General features: G+C 34.9%; 2 protein-coding genes across 2 annotated transcripts; one reads left to right on the top strand and one right to left on the bottom strand.

The window, feature by feature from the left end:
• Positions 1 to 1,067: 1,067 nt before the first annotated feature.
• LOC140882945 (ankyrin repeat-containing protein At2g01680) lies at positions 1,068 to 3,554 on the top strand. Its single transcript, XM_073289207.1, has 3 exons — positions 1,068 to 1,521; positions 1,941 to 2,350; positions 2,449 to 3,554. The coding sequence occupies exons 1-3, from the start codon at positions 1,233 to 1,235 to the stop codon at positions 3,319 to 3,321; spliced, it is 1,572 nt and encodes a 523-aa protein (XP_073145308.1). The 5' UTR covers positions 1,068 to 1,232; the 3' UTR covers positions 3,322 to 3,554.
• Positions 3,555 to 4,178: 624 nt separating this feature from the next.
• On the bottom strand, positions 4,179 to 15,327 carry LOC140879856 (protein VAC14 homolog). The gene is made up of 20 exons (XM_073283794.1): positions 14,930 to 15,327; positions 14,655 to 14,768; positions 14,497 to 14,562; positions 12,740 to 12,829; positions 12,546 to 12,665; positions 12,411 to 12,439; positions 12,151 to 12,293; positions 11,976 to 12,070; positions 10,056 to 10,142; positions 9,851 to 9,958; positions 9,570 to 9,661; positions 9,309 to 9,390; positions 8,722 to 8,787; positions 8,117 to 8,232; positions 7,903 to 8,023; positions 7,418 to 7,579; positions 7,190 to 7,318; positions 6,436 to 6,504; positions 4,850 to 5,134; positions 4,179 to 4,487 (listed from the first exon to the last, which is right to left on the bottom strand). Exons 1-20 carry the CDS (start codon positions 15,017 to 15,019, stop codon positions 4,392 to 4,394), a joined length of 2,160 nt encoding a protein of 719 aa, XP_073139895.1. The 5' UTR covers positions 15,020 to 15,327; the 3' UTR covers positions 4,179 to 4,391.
• Positions 15,328 to 16,857: the final 1,530 nt, after the last annotated feature.

Below are 16,857 nucleotides of genomic sequence, written 5' to 3'. Positions count from 1 at the left end.
CATTGGTTATCTAACTACCCTTAAAAAAAAGGAAAAAGAATATAACTTTCCATGTAAGAATGGTCATTGAATCCAATATTTAGTTGATTATATAATAAAGTTTAGTGGAACATGTCACACATCGTAAAAAAAAGTTAAGAAAATGTCATTTCCCAACTTTAATAATTGATAAGAAGATTGACTTTTTCTCATTTCACACCTACATTTTCAGCACTATCATGACTACCTTTACATAGAGATGGCAATTTTTTCCGTGGGTTCGGGTACCCGCGGGAAAAACCCGAAATGGGGTGAGTTTAGGGGAGTATTTTTGGGTATGGGTTCGGGTTCGGAAATTTTTAAAAATTCCCGAAATATATTGGGGCGGGTATGGGGATGCTATCCCCATCTTCAAACCCACGCCCGATAATAATAATAATAATAATAATAATAATAATACAAATATTTTAATTATCAAATTTTATTAAATCTAAAATATTATTAAAAAATTAAAATTAAAAGTAATATTATTATTTTGTTTATATATATATTTATACATTATATATAATACATTCGTTTATGATAACGTAGTTTTTTATAACATAAAAATATTATTTGAATCATATTCATGTTACGTACAAATATAAAGTATTTATATTAGTCTAAATATATATATATATATATATTATTTATTTTGATAAATTTAGAAACAATATATAATCTTAATAAATTTTTTATGCATAGTATTTTTTTTAAAATATTAATTTTGATTTATGTAAATATTTTGTATTTAAAATATTTTATTAATTTTAAAAGTTAATATTATAATAAAAATTTATCTAAAATATTTTAGGTATTTTTTTATAAAATTGAATAATAATTTTTATATTCTTATATAATAAAATTTATTTATAATATATATAAATATATATATTTTTGGGTATGAATATGGGGATGGGGACTTGATCTCCGTGTAGATGGGTATAGAAAATCCCCGATAAAAATTTAAGAGAATAGAAAATCCCCGATAAAAATTAACGAGGATTAAAGCGAATCGGATTTGAATTTGGTGACAAGATGAGGAAGACATCACGTCCCCACCCGCCCCATTGCCATCCCTACCTTCACAGTCTTTTCACATAAACTCACATCCACTACTTTACATAGCAAAACAGAGTAAAAAATTCAGTTCAAAGATCGAAGCTTTTCTTTGTTTATGAGTGTTGTTTGCTTGATTACAGTATAGCTAGTTGATGGATTCAAAATCTTTGAGATTCATAACCCACCAATCATTCTTCTCGGCCGTTCGATCTAATGACCTGGAATCCCTCAATAGCATCATCCAGAATGAAGGGTCTGATTCATCTGTTTTGATGGCCCTTCAAAATGATGAGAAGCAGACTGCTTTGTATGTATCTGCAGAGAATAATTTTGTTGAGGTTTTCAATTATTTGGTTGGTTTCTGTGATTTGGAGACTGTTAAGATGAGGGCTAAAGGGGATATGGATGCTTTCCATGTCGCTGCTGCCAAAGGCCATTTGGGTATAAGAAAAATTGTCCCTTTCACTCCTTGTACTGGAATATCTTTTACTTTTTGTGTTTGAGTGTGTGGTGTGTGTATTGTGTGCTTTCGTGCTTAATTTTGATGGTATGCAGATTGAATTTTATGAAGGTTTTAGAAATTATTCGGTGTTTCTTTCTTGATCAAGGGGTAGTGTTAGGTTAGACATGAAATGATGAGAAAATAGATAGCAATTGATGCCAAATTGTGTGCTTATTGTCATGTTTTGTCGAAATTGAAGATTTTATGATTGCGAGAAACTGGATCTAGATGTTTCTTTTTTGTGTTGGTGTACTTGATCTGTTTTTGCAAAATTAAACTTCGATTTTCTGGAAAACTACTGGTTTGAAACTTTCTTCGATCTTTCCAACTAACGGCAAGTCCTGATTCTGGTGTTTAGAAATCGTTCAAGAACTGCTGAAGAAGTGGCCTGAGCTTTGCAAATTATGCAACTCATCGAACACGAGCCCCCTCTATTCAGCTGCTTCCCAAGGTCATTTAGATGTAATGAACGCGATACTCGATGCAGATGTGAGCTCCATGATGATTGTTCGAAAAAACGGGAAGACTTCATTGCACACAACTGCAAGATATGGCAGGTTGAACATCGTAAAAGCACTTGTCCAAAGGGATCCAAGTATTGTCTCGCTCAAGGATAAGAAGGGCCAAACTGCCTTGCACATGGCTGTTAAAGGTCAGGAGACATCTGTGGTAGATGAATTACTGGAAGCCGATCATTCGATATTAAATGAACGGGACAAAAAGGGTAATACGGCTGTGCACATTGCCACACGGAAGAATAGGTCTCAGGTATATATTGATTGATGCGTGATACTTATCATGAAAATTCTACTACCTTACTCTATGTTGAATTCTTATTGAACCAATAAATTGTCTTTCCATTTCAGATAGTTGGACTTTTACTGACTTACTCACATGTGGAGGTCAATGCGATAAATAATCAACGTGAAACTGCGATGGACATAGCAGAGAAACTTCAATACGGAGACTCGGCTCTGGAAATCAAGGAAGCTCTGGTCGAGGCTGGTGCCAAGCACGCAAGGCATATCGGCCAAGCTGATGAAGCAATGGAACTCAAAAGAACCGTTAGTGACATTAAACACGAAGTCCACTCGCAAATCAAACAGAACGAGAAAACACAGAGACGAGTTTCAGGAATTGCCAAAGAACTCAAGAAAATTCACAGAGAAGCCGTTCAAAATACCATCAACTCTGTCACGGTCGTTGCTGTTCTTGTGGCATCCATTGCTTTTCTTGCTCTGTTTAACTTGCCTGGCCAGTATCGTCCGGACGGACCAGAAGTAGGGGAGTCACGTATTGCAGAAACGGTTGCTTTCCGTGCATTCTGTCTCTTAGACTCCACCGCGCTTTTCTTATCACTCTCTGTAGTAGTCGTTCAGATCACTTTGATTGCTTGGGAAACCAGAGCTCAAAAGCAAGTAGTCTCAGTGGTGAATAAGATGATGTGGGCCGCCTGTATCAGCACTTGTGGGGCGTTTCTATCTATATCTTTTGTCGTCGTTGGGAAGAAACGTTCTTGGATGGCAACGACAATAACCATCGTCGGGGCTCCTATTCTCGTGGGAACTTTAATCAGTTTGTGTTACTTCGTTTTCCGGCAGCATTTTGGAATGTGCGGTAGCGATTCTCAGAGACGGATCAGGCGAGCAAGCGGAAGCAAATCGTTCTCTTGGTCATATTCCGCAAATATTTCTGATTTGGATGAGTATAATTCTGATGATAAGTTATATGCATTATGAGTCACCACTCCGAGGCTTGGGTTTTTGCAGTCACCAGTTGCATAAATTCCCGAAATTTACGCAACACTAGGTAAATCTTGGAGGGCTGCTGCTGTAGATGTCTTTTCCCACGCGTCTGCTGTAGGCCAAACATGTAGATTTGTAAAATTGAGTTTAAGTTAGTTTGTGAATCCAGATGTAAATGCACTCGTATGTTTTCTAGTTTCTATGCTTTATATAGAATAAACGTTAAATCCAACAAATTTTAAGCATGGGTTACGTAACGTTAACTGTTGTGAAACACTCTTCCAAGTCAATTTTAGTGAGATAATCTTAAAAGTCAATCACGAATCTCTCAAGTCACCGATAAAAAAAAAAAGTAAAAACAATATTACGAGACAATCTCATGAGTTGATTACGTGAGAAAAATCTCCTGGTCACTCAAAAAATAATATTACTTTTTATTCCAAAACTATTATTTTTTATTATAAATATAAATGAAATTCTAAAAAAAAAAAAATTCATTAAACCATCTCACAAGTGACACTCTTCGATTTTCATGTGTATTTACGTAAACTAAATTCTCTACAACTCTTAATTCCGTTGGAAATAGCCATCAGAGATGATTAGCAATTAAATAGATGTGAATTTGAAAAAGTGTGAATCAACAATTTTTTTTTTTCAACTTGAGAACCGACGTGTCGCCACCTATCTAATTTTTAAACTCGGATCAAAAGAGTAGAATAATCGAATCATAATTCATAGCCATGTAAGAAACGTTGAGTTGTAGCAAATGAATTGAGATATAAGTAGAACCAAACTCAATACAACCTAAACCCAACATCTATCTTTTTTTTTTCTCCCATGTGGTTTCTCAATAAAAATAACATAACCAGATGGGTGTGTATATGTCGATGAAAAAGAATAACTTGGCAAGCCAGCCAAGGAATTTCCACTGCCAATCATAACAACCCCTTTAGGGTTCAATAGAGAAGCTAATAGGATATACAATTTACATATGCTAGAAAACCTCGAACGGTCTTGAATAATGGAATCCTAGTTATAAATAACCTCAAGACCGGTCCATAAGATTATTGCCCGGGACCTCTGCGTGACAGCACTGAAGGAGGCTTATTCATTTCTTGGGATGATGGAGGACGACTTGGTTCTTCTGGTCTTTGTACATCCTGAACAAAAGATAAGCAATTGGCCGCGTAACATTTCACTTTTTAATTATCAGCAAATATAGTGCAAACTTTTTGGTGCGGGGTACAATCATTCGTTAACAGAAAAGAACATCACTAGAAAATTTGAACATAAGCACAATTCAAGAGTCAAGAGAGCGTTGAGTGACTGAATCCAACTTTGTATGAGTGTCTCACCCTAACCTTGGTCTCAGGTATAATTTATCTTAAGATAGCGGTTGTCCGTAAATGAGAAATAAATCCATCTATTTCTTTTCAAAAGAAAATTGAACAGATATCGCAATTGAATAAAACTCCCAGATGGCAAACTATATATTGATATCAAGAAACAAAGCACAACAAACCTTTCCAGATGAAGCAGAATTGTAACGCGATTGTGCCTGAGATTTAGTATGCATGCGATGTTGTTGCTGCACATGCTCAAACTGCCGCAGTCTTGAGTCAAAGTTCATACCGCCATGCAAGTTATGTGGATCTTCAGTGTCACCATCTGAAAGTTGTGATCCACCTACATAATTACCTTCCAACAAAGTACTTCCTGGTGACATTCGCTTGTATTGTTCACCACTGAAAGAGTATGGGGGTACAGTTTTTAACCTCGTCTGGAGGATCTTGAATGCTACACTTTGCTGCATCAATGCGTGAGAAGAGACTTATCAAACAGAATTAATGAGCATGAAATGATAAAGAATTGAGAATATTCAGTAAAATATGTCCAATGAACAGTACAAGCCTCCCTTCATTTCTCATAGGACAGGTTTTTCGCTTCGGTTTTTTAAAATAATATTTGGAACAGATTTTTTCCCACAAAAGAAATACTTGAGTTTTCATCATTCTTTCAGCAGTGCAGAACAAAAAAATATGAAGAGCGTAATTGAGAGAATCAATGCACTCAAAAGACCTATGCTCATGCATATATACATATGGAAATATTAGTGAGTTGAACTGGGACCCTCCATCAATTGAGGAATAATACGCAAGTTGATAAAAGTAAAACCCAGTGGTGGATTTTCCATCCCAAGAAAAAACATTTTAATCTTGATATAAGTAAAACCCAGTGGTGGATTTTCCAACCCCAAGAAAAAACATTCTAATCTCCTATCATATAGGTTGATTCTTGTCACCATTAGGTAGTCACGCTAATAAATGAGATTGCCACCAAATTTCTATCGCTACACCACTACTAACTTCTATTGAAACCTGCAAAAGTTTTTAGGAATGTAATACGATATAAGGCATTTAAAGATTGTGCAAGATAGAGAGAAATAATGGAAGTCAGTCTATGAAGTTCTTCAAAACCAACATGTAGGCTTGAAATGGTCAACACAAACCGTTAAGTGCAAAACATAAGCCACACTTCATCCCTCCTGTAATTGTAAAAACAGAGATGATATAATTGAAATTCAATAAATCAGCTGGCCACAATAATAACCAAAATAAATTTCTTGGGGGTGAAGACAGGCTTCGTTAGGACTGCTGATGCATTCTCGGTTTTAAGCAACCAACTATCCAGCTCTCCCAAGAAATATACAGATCTTTTGATGGCCAGCAGACTTTGTGGTCGATAGCTGCTTATTATTTGTAATCAGTTTCTCCTTGAAGTTGGAAGAAATTAGTGTCAAATTGTTTCCTGTCCTTGGTTAATTTGCACTTTTCTTCCGACGCACAATCATTTCTTCATCTGCATGCTCCTACTGATTTATTAATTTCCCATCAACTATCGTTTTTCCTTTTTTCTTAGGCCAATATTTCACGCAAATAGTTCGGTAAAGAGGAATTGAAATTTAAAACATTGAATCAACAACATGCCTGAAAAACACTCCAAACAATAAACCATAGAAGCTATGTAGAAGGAATCTGTAATGAGTCCATCATCTGTAGTTGAGATTTCTAACATGCTGATTAAAGTAAGAAACTGGCAACCATATACCTGGGGAAGTAACATCAGAAGACCATACAAGGCTTTCAACAACCATATATATCTTCCAGGTTCAAGAAGCTGCAATAGGCAAATAAGAGATATATGATGACATAAATAAAAGGTTTGGTACATGTGATGTTTGACAAAAAATAATAAAGAAAAGTGCTGTGACAATATTGCTTTATACCATCCAGTACTTAATTAACTGTTTAACATTGTATTCAAAGAGTGATCTAACTGACTTGGAAACAAACTTAAGCTGACATTCAATTCAGACATAGACATTATAATTGTTCAGTATTGAATTCAAGGACTAAACAAGTTGCCGCATCATAGCATTATTATGCAAGACGAATGGACACCATTTTCTTGATCAAATACAACGTGCATTGCCCCTCAACTTCTCCATACCAATGCTCACACCAGATTCCAACAGCTAAAATTTCTATGGTCCCTCTTCTTGTGGTATAACTTATCTACTGTGAATGGATTAATACCAGATCAAACATGTACAAAAATAAGCAGTGATTACATGCATAACTTCACATGCATAGGTTTTACTGCTAAATAGAGAAAAAAATGTAACACAAGTTGACATAGTTACTTAAATACATGAAAAACTTTTATATGTGCATCCCAAGTCTGTTTATAAGAGAATGTTGCTACTGAAACCAATTATGTCAGTGATGTAAGTTGAAATTGTGATGTCTGTAGTTGAAAAAAGTTGAAATATGTCATCGTTAACCACATCTACTAAAATTACCTGTAGTCTAAGGTAAGCAAAGGTGGGAGTCTCCAGAAGGTGGATCAATTTATCCAATTGGACTAAGAACTTGACATTAATATCTTCCTCAACCAGAGATTGGATAATAGAACCCGCATGCTGATAAGTCTGCATAGAAAAGAAGACAATCGTAATAACATTGACAGAAAGCACGGCAGAGGCAAAGGCAGGTAAAGGCATGCTGACTACTAATAACAAAGCTCGTACCTGAGCTAATAAGCAAAGGCTTATGATAGCCATTGGTGAATGGCACCATGAAGCATATAAAGATTGAAATAAACTTTTTCCAGAATCATTCAACAGTGATTGTTTTAGGAGATCTCTAATGCCAGCCAACTCGGAAGAAGTGAGTAAAATCAAGTTCAGAGCCTGAAAACCAAAAAATGGGTCACATCCACAGGAATATCTCTAGCTGACCAACCAATAGACCCCAACCGTGCCCGATATAGAAAGAAACAAAAAAAAATAAAACCTAAACACAAGGAATATCTCTTGCTGACCAACCGATGGACCCCAACCGTGCCCGAGATAGAAAGAAGCAAAAAAAATAAAAGATAAACACAAAGGGGTATACAATGACTGGGAATCATAAATAAGCAAAAGACGTAAAATCGAAACTGGTTATCTATCGACGGTAGACGAGACCAAAAAGAATGCAGCACTATATAATCCAGGTGTGAACAACATAGTACTTGAACCATGATTGATGCAAAATCCAAATCTGGTTCCCCTTGAAGTATTATGGAAAGCTTCCGATACACAGTTTCAGCATCAAGTAGCACACAAAGTCTACGAATTATCAGAGCGCCACGCCTGTTAGAACAAAGGGTTACTTTACTACGGTTATAAAAACTATCAAATAAAGTTGTTTCAGTATATTCATAGAAGCATAGGCAAATGACTCACTTCTCCAAGAGAGAATAGTCATCTCTAAAAGTTTGAATTAAATACAAAGTGAGCTGATGAAAATGCATCTCATCTTTGGCAATGCATGCATGGACTTCAAGTACCAACAGTACAACCTGAGACCAAATGGAAAACAAGGAGAATATTTGTTACTATGCAGAAATTAAATCTCTGATCATGAGAAATGAAAATGTTAACCAACATAAAAGAGCACGCCAAATGTAAAGAATCTTAAGAAGTTGGACATGCCACATATACAATCGGTCTCATCCACAAATGGTAAGTTAAACGGCGCTGGGGTTAATGTAAACTCAACACAGTGAAACCCCAATCTGGAGATCGTGATAGAGAATTTCCACAACTAGTGTAGGCGAGTAAAGCATCAACTCTATCAAATCAATAGAGACATAGAAATATGTAGGCAAAGCATTTCCCTTGTCATATGGTTCTTACATGCAAAATTAAGCTTCGACTGCATAGTTTGTAAAAGCAAAGAAACTAACTCTTACAATGTCTCCATCGAAAAGACTACAGCTGAAATTGAAGCAGAAATTGGTTTTAAAAATAGGCATTGAGAAAATGTGGAAAGCGAGTGGAGAAAATACCTCATCAGATGGATCTGAAAGTGCCGTCAGAAGAGTTTTAAAGATATCGTTCAAAAATGATAGAACCTGTTTCAAGTAAGAAAATGGAAAGTGGAAATCTAAACATCAATTCCAAAATGATGCAATTGAAAGTTCAACGATTTTGAAGGTAGTAGATGGATCACAACCAAATATATTTTATCCGGGTAAAGATTAGACACCAACCGGGTAAAGATTAGACACCAACTTTCAGTGACCTTAAGTTTATATGTGTCCAAGTTTCACTTCTACAGTATGTGTACAAAAATCTCCAATTCATACAAAACAATTAATCGCAGATATGCAACCTAACCCTCAAATTTAGCATAACATGTGCATTCAAATAAGCTTTTACTGAATTTGCAAAATGTCTGATAGCGCATAACTGCACAGAAAATCATCTTTTACTCTTCGATGGTAGATGATTCATTCTATTAGTATTGTGCGGATGAGATGCTATATCAGTTCAAACCCCACAAATACTAAAAGGCGTACATGTTCCATGAATACGCGTCATGAAAATTTCCTTTAAATAATGTGCCTCGGAAATAGGATATATTCATCATCACCTCTGTTCGATGTCGATTCAAAAGGGTTGATATCCAGTGTAGAGCTTCAATACGCGTTGCCTCCCACTCAGTAGACAGATGACTGATACATTGAAAAAGTTAAAATTTTCAACACAACTCGTCCACCAAACTCCAAATGGCATTGGGAAAAGCAACTATAGCACCATGTGATATCAGATCATCTTCTATAAGGGTCGTCAATAAACCACAAGTGAAATACAGTAAACCATAAACCTAGCTCTTGAAATAGGCAAAAGATACCTCCTAGCTACAGAGAGAATTGCTCCAATATCAAATCCTTCAGCTGGATCAGCTTTCATTCCACGAAGCTCTTCATTTGTTTCACGAGCAACCTGAACGTCAAACAGTAACATAAGTCTGCACCCGCAAGAACAGAATTTTAATTGGGGAGGTCAAGCAAGACATGAAACAAATAAATGACAATTCAGTTTACAAGTCCTTAAGGTCAATCAGTTCTTTCAAAAGCTGTGGAATATAATGTTGAAGCGTTATTTTCAGTCAAAAAGAAGAATGAAACTTACAACTCTTATTTTCTCTTCCTTGTCTGATATGCATGGTAAAATTGCACCAAGAATATCAGCATAATAAGGTACAAGTTGATCCCCACCAAGTTTGACAAACTCGTTGATCTGGAGAGAGAAGTTGTGCATAAAACCAAATCTGACAGAATGTAACCCAAACAATATCTTACTACTACACATCATAAAACCACATAAAAGTACTTACCCAGGTAATAGCAGTCAATCTAGTAAATTCATCAGGTGAAGCAGCCCTTTGCACTAGTATCTCAGCCATTCGACCATAATCTACAGACTTCAAAAGTAGCACTTCTCAAGTAATTGCTAAAAAGGTAAACCAATAATCGAAAAAATAAAGGCTCGTCAGAGGGCAAAGTAAACATAGAAATACTTAGGTCGCATTCTAACACAAAATCTATGGAAGTGTCTCCTATTTTAGGAACATACACAATGTAATCAAGTCTTCAATATGACATCACATTATCCAATTTCGGTCACAAGTCATGCCCTTTATAAGCACGAATCGAGGTATAAACTGAATTGCAGGAAACGTTGATCTCCATGGGTATAACACAGGTCAATTATCAGAGGCACAAAACATAATCCTTATTTAAGCAATCAACTTGATATCAAGAATATCAAAGTTGTGGATTAATATTAGATCCGAGGGCTAGAATTGATCATTGATAAGAATGAGAGAAACAATCATGTTAGGTATCAGGGACAGTCGCCTAGATTCTCAACCTAAAGAAGGAAGGAACAACGCTGGAGGAGGGGATCAGGCTGAAGAGTTCCAAATTGATATCGCAAAGAGAGGTGTTCTGAGCAAAAAGTATGCATGATTAGCAAAGGGGCTAACTGATTGTCACCGATAAATCAATCAAAGAACAAGGTACCTGAAAGTATGTTCTGACAAGAATATTTAGGGCAAAATCCATATACATAGCAAAAATTATTCAATAAATGATCGAAGAAATAGGGTTCCCAGAGAGTGAACGCCTCCATAAGCAAAATTCTTTCTTACCCTACCTTTCAACTTTTGTTCGTACAAAATCAACAAAGGCCTTCCGACAGCTGTGTCAATCATTTTAAATACCAAATGGGTGGGTTTTACTAGTTCCCAATTGTTTCGATATAAAAAAACATGTTTTCTTCATTTAAGATAGAGTTTAGTAATGAAATACAAGTCGTGACAAGGTAGCCGAGTTCATAAAGAGTAAGCACAATTAGAAGTTCGATGCATTCCAATTCCTTGTCAATCACTCGGTGTTCGCTTGAAATAAAAATATTTCCAATTTAAGATCTATACATTCTAAAAATATTTTACAGATTGAACAGGAATTATCTTTCTTAACTTCTCAAAACCTCATCTATAAAGGTTAAACATATAACTCAAGAATTTACGTTACCCATTTTTGCATGATCAAAGTTTCCCTTTTTCAAAAACATTCCAAAACTCAAAAATTGTGATTTCTCATGTTGTAGGTGTAAAATGTGGTATTATGTGAAAATTGTGGAAACATTTTGATATTCAAATCTAGGATTCAAATGATATTCAATATCCGATGTCATCTTAGCTGATGATTATATTATGTCCGCATCTTCCCTCTTTCTCGTTTTTTCATTGTTATTCTCGTTTTGGTAGGTCAGAATCATTAAGCTATTATGTTTCTGAGTATTCTAAGATTGTGTCCTTGATTTTTTTATTTTTTTTTATTTTTTTTGGGAAGGGGGGGTGGCGGGGTGGGGTGGACCTCATACAAGCTATTATAACACGCTTGGGAGCCGTCAAGTCAAATACCATCTCTCAGTTGGTAAGGATTGTTCCTGTAAGACGTTCTCAACTTCTGTAACATGCTGTCTTACATCTGTTTGATAAATCTAGAAAAGTCCCATGTTCACTGACTTATTTCAGTGGTGCGTGTGCAAAGTAACATAGAGTTAAGTTATGAGCAAGAATATACTGAACAAAATTTATGGATATACTCATATACCCTAAAAAATTGGTTACAGGAGAAGGTTCTTTTCCTTTAATGCACATGGCTCATTAAAAGGCAGAATTCCTCAACAAAAGCTCGTCTCTAATCACAACTAAAGAAATTAATGATGTAGCATCACTGAATCTTACTGGAGAGTTCTTGATCTCTTGAAGAAATTCAGAAAGTGCAGAATCAGCTTGTTGCCTTATTTCGTGGCTAGAATCACTAAGCATGTTGAATAAGCCTGCAATTTCATCACCAATGTGAGAACCTACATCTGCAAGAACACAGCTAGAGATTGTGAAAGTATTTTGGTCTTCTCACCATCTAGAAAATCAGGGAGAAACCCGAGCATATCAATATCTGGAACACTATCTAGAACAGTAATCCATCCTACCAGAAATTGGCGGACATAAGGGTTTAGGACATTCATTCGTTCTCTCAACAATGGAATAAATTCTTCAATGCTGAATCAGGTGAAAATGGCAGCAGTAGAAAGTTAAAATAATTGCTGCATTATTAGAGATATCAAAGAATTCAGTTTGATACACTGCTATGTGAACAAAGTAAGTGAGACAGCAGACCTAAACTGATCACTTTCGGTGACAATATCCTGCATTACAAGCAGCCAAAATTAGAAATACTGAAAAAATTGTATCTATATCTGTTATGCACAAATTAATGCATGCATGCAAACTCAGGAAAAAGAAACCATATACCTTTACAAGTCTATCTAAAAGATGAGCAGCACTCTGTACATTGGGATCTGAATCTGCTGAAAGCTTACACAATGCATCAAATATCTGGTTGAAGTACACGATAAAATCGCCTCTCACAACCTGTCAATTAGCAATCACAACACCTAAATCACACAAGGAAACATGGAACATAACAGAAGTCCTCAGTTTTGTACCTTTGCAATGTTATACAGAGCTTCACAAGCATAATATCGAACTCTGCTGTCTTGATCACTAAAGGAAGTTAAAACGGGGGGTACAATTTGCTGGAACAACCACAGGAGAGAGAGGCATTAGATTAAGAAACTTCATCAAAAACAACCCGATAAACAATAAACCAGACAAATAGGAAGTAAAAGAAGAGCAGGAAATGTAAACCAGCTATAAGAGAAATGGCACGTAAGAACTCAGATACATGCACTATAGTTTTACTTCAAGGGGGGAAATTGTTTTACTATTCTTCTGATTCTCAAAATGGAGAATTCAACTCTTACACAACAGCAGTCACTTAAAGGTGAATCAAACTAATATCAAGTCCAAAGGAGCAAGCTGCTTACCAACTGGCAACCTCGACTCATTTTCGGGGTGGAAAATATCTTCATTTTTATACATGAATTAACTTCACAAGCAAAGAAGCAAAAAGGCCAAGTTACATGCAGTGCAATTTTGAAAATGTCACTTCTATGATATTTCAGAGTTCAGACCAGTTTCTAGCATTCATATCCATCTCAACTTTAACATAAAAATGCAATAAACAGATTGATCAACTTTTTTTTTATAGGAAACTCAAATGGATTCATAATATAAGAGAAAGATAACACACTTGGGCTAAGGAAATCATGCCCAATAATTAGAAATTCCTCTCAAAAAGGCGAACCTGGGCTCTGTGTGGTCCTTCTGTTGTACTTTGTGGGTTTTGAGGCATCTCACATTTACAAGGTGTGTTGGTAACATATTACAGCATCTTATACCCAAAGTTTACCAATTCATTAGCTCTTAGCATGTAAAAATTATTTTATTTTAAAATCATTATTTCTTTCTTGAATCAATAATTCCCAAGGGCCCTTAAAATTAACTTGAGTCCATGATACTTCAACATTTTTCAACAAAACTACAATGCATACTTCCTCACCCACAGTCTTAATCGTTGAATCACAAAGTCCAAAATTCAAAACATTAACTTCGGCCAAATTTACTGAGGTAAAAAGATAGGTACATCCAAGTAAACAAACTATAAAATGTTATGCAGCATCCCTGATCAAAAGTGATGGGAAGCATAACTTGCTTGGCCATTTTTATGCCTAACTGCTTGCTACATTTGAAAAGGAAGGAGCTTAGCAAGCTCTTCCTTTGAGTTCCCTGAAGCAGGAATCTAAATGTGTTTACTATGCCCAAACCTTTAGATGTAGGAAATAAAATAGGCATTCAGCCATGAATATTCATGAAAACTGCAACTTTTCATCTTCAATCACCACAGCAGCATGTGGTTTATTAAATTCTAAAGCATTGATGGTAAATCAAGAAACAAAGAAATCAAGTTTTCCAAGAATCCAGACAATCAAATCAACTGTGTGATTGCATTATTAGGTGATTAACTTCCCACAAACTAACCTGATTAATGTAAATTAATAAGACATAATGGCTTTATATAATTAAAAAAGGGCATTAAAAACAGTGGAACAGATGAGATAACTAGATGGGTCATCTGATATACATTTGGTTAAGTAAAAATTCTTTCCTTGCCTGAGCGCTGTCAAATAATAAGCAGTTGCACAAACAAACACAAACCAAAATATATTTATTAGAGGCGCTTATAAATTTAAAAAGGGCACTGTTACAAATTACAATAAAAGAATAAAAATACAAAAATCCAGGAGTGGAAAAAAAACAGGGAAAAAAATATGAAACTGGATCATCACTTTAACAATCTTACTTCAAGATGCTGCCCGGCATCTGATGTCAAAGCCACTGTAGCTGCAGCCAATCCTATTAACCCTCCCTAAAAATAGAAACAAACAAATAAAACGTTTCAGCTAACATACTATATGAATGAACTCCAACATTGCTTGTGAAATTAAATGAGTAGCATACTTTCCGATGATTCGCCTGGGGTGAGAAAGTGTATTCATTGGCTAACAAATTGATCACGGCATTGATTTTATCATGATCCCCAGAACCGGCTAATTGCTTTACTATCCCTTCCACCTAGATCGAATCAAAACCTCCAGATTATAAAAATATCTGACAAAATTGAAGTCCGACACACTTGTAAACCTAATATTTCAAACTCGCCACAAATTTTCCAAAAAAGCACGCTCACACAAACAAACATAAAAACACGCATATCGTCGTACGTAATGCATTACCTCTAAAGCAGCATTTTTGCGCTTTTCATAGAGCTTATCGGAAAGATTACGAAGAACAGCTGCTGGAATCACAGACAGCGCATCCGCCATAGCAAATACCCAGGAAAAAGAAACTGAAAATCTTGCCTTTTGATTTAGTTACATAACATTTAAAGGAATCTTCGATAACAGGACTGTCAGTAGATCTAATGAAAAACTGATTGACGTCTGACGATACGAAGGGAATCTGCAAAGTCGACAGCTTGTTAATTGAATCGGGGTTTTCGACAACGAAAATTTCGAGAGAGAATTCTTCGTCTTTTCTGGATTTGTTCGTTACCAAAATTAGGGTTTTTTATCCTGATCGATCAGCATGCGAGGAAATTTGGCAAAAGGTTTGGCAAGAAAATTGGCCCGGACTCGTGAAATGACTCGAGTAGCCCTCGTGCTTCTTTGAAATTTTAAGTAAAACAAATTTAAATACGTAACGTAAAATTTTCATTAGCCACTAATATATATCAGTATTCCACCTCAAAAAATATATATATCAATATTCCAGTGCACATGTTTTATGTTTGTATAGTGTGTGTTTTTAACAAAAACAAAAACATAAATTGTAATATTTTAAATTTAAAAATGTTTAAAATGTTGCATTTTCGTAAATAAGAGTAAGGACGCAATAGATACATCAATTTTACAAAGGTGAATGACATTTTCATAAATAAAAATATCCAAAAAAAAACACAACGTGAATATTATTTTTGTAAATAAGAAAATATTTAATGACTAAAACTTTAATTGGATGTCGTAAAAAATTTAAATCGGATAATTTTTGTTGTGTTGAGAATTAAGTTATGATATAATTAAAACTCATCTCAAATTTTATTAAATAATTGAAAAACAGTTAATTAAAAGATCTCCATGATTTTTTCGTCTACCATCATTAATCAATGTCGCATTTCAAGTGCTTGGTTAGATTTCCTAATGTAATGAACGAGAAGATGCAGTGAATTAATCAGTATTAGCTTAGGAATTCTAATTCTGTGAAAGGTTTATAATCCTCTAAATAAGACAAAATGACTAGTGCTATTGAATTCGAAACTATTAGCAATAATTAGTGTTTTCATAACCGAACAGGTGATCGAGCCGGTTTACTTAAAAAAAAATGGTTCAACCGGTCGGACCGTTTTAACCGGACGGTCGAACCGAAAAATCGTTTATATAAATTAATATAATAAATAATATATTTGGAATTTTAAAAACTCAAAAATTATATAAATAGACATAAAATATATATTTAACATAGTTTGAAAGCTAAATAAATATGTAAATATATTTAAAATATCAATTATAGTTATAAATTATTTATTTTTAAAAAAACCAATAATTATTAAAATATTTTTTTTAAAATGAAGTAGAAGTTTCAAATAATAATGTATTTATATATACAAATATTAAATCTAAGGTTTAAAAATAAAAAAAATTAAATTTTCAAAAAAATAAAAAAAATTCAAAAAACCGGTTCAACCGGTTTAACCGGTTTTCGGTTCTTGGTCGGTCCAATCGGTTCTTGACCGGTTTTGACCGATTGGACCGGTTTTTCGATTTCTGGGGTCGGACCAAACCGGTCCGGCAACCGGTTCCCGGTCGAACCGGCCGGTTCGGTTCGGTTCCGAAAACACTAATTAGCATGTTAGAGCACTTTATTTTGTGATTGGGACTTCATGCTTAGAAACTCGGATGATTCCTAATTATAGGATATGGCAAGTTTTCTACTAGCATGCAATAAGATAGTGTGAATATGGATCAAGTTTTTTTTATTAAACTAGCATAATCGCACGCACGCGTTGCATGTATATATAATCATGTAATATATTTAATATTGTATGTTATGTATAAATATTATTTTTTCGATAATATTTAATTTTTTTCATTTATAAAATAATATA

The sequence above is a fragment of the Henckelia pumila genome, chromosome 2 (assembly GCF_033568475.1).
Source record: "Henckelia pumila isolate YLH828 chromosome 2, ASM3356847v2, whole genome shotgun sequence".
Classification (NCBI taxonomy): domain Eukaryota; kingdom Viridiplantae; phylum Streptophyta; class Magnoliopsida; order Lamiales; family Gesneriaceae; genus Henckelia; species Henckelia pumila.
This window is presented reverse-complemented; position numbering and strand designations above follow the sequence as displayed.

Coding starts and splice junctions, on each gene's coding strand:
- LOC140882945 (XM_073289207.1), top strand. CDS start 1,233: ATGGATTCAAAATCTTTGAGATTCATAACCCACCAATCATTCTTCTCG. Junction 1,522..1,940: donor TGCTGCCAAAGGCCATTTGG/GTATAAGAAAAA, acceptor TCTGGTGTTTAG/AAATCGTTCAAGAACTGCTG. Junction 2,351..2,448: donor CACGGAAGAATAGGTCTCAG/GTATATATTGAT, acceptor TTTCCATTTCAG/ATAGTTGGACTTTTACTGAC.
- LOC140879856 (XM_073283794.1), bottom strand. CDS start 15,019: ATGGCGGATGCGCTGTCTGTGATTCCAGCAGCTGTTCTTCGTAATCTT. Junction 14,769..14,929: donor GCAAAAATGCTGCTTTAGAG/GTAATGCATTAC, acceptor GATTCGATCTAG/GTGGAAGGGATAGTAAAGCA. Junction 10,143..11,975: donor AAGAGATCAAGAACTCTCCA/GTAAGATTCAGT, acceptor CTACTTTTGAAG/TCTGTAGATTATGGTCGAAT.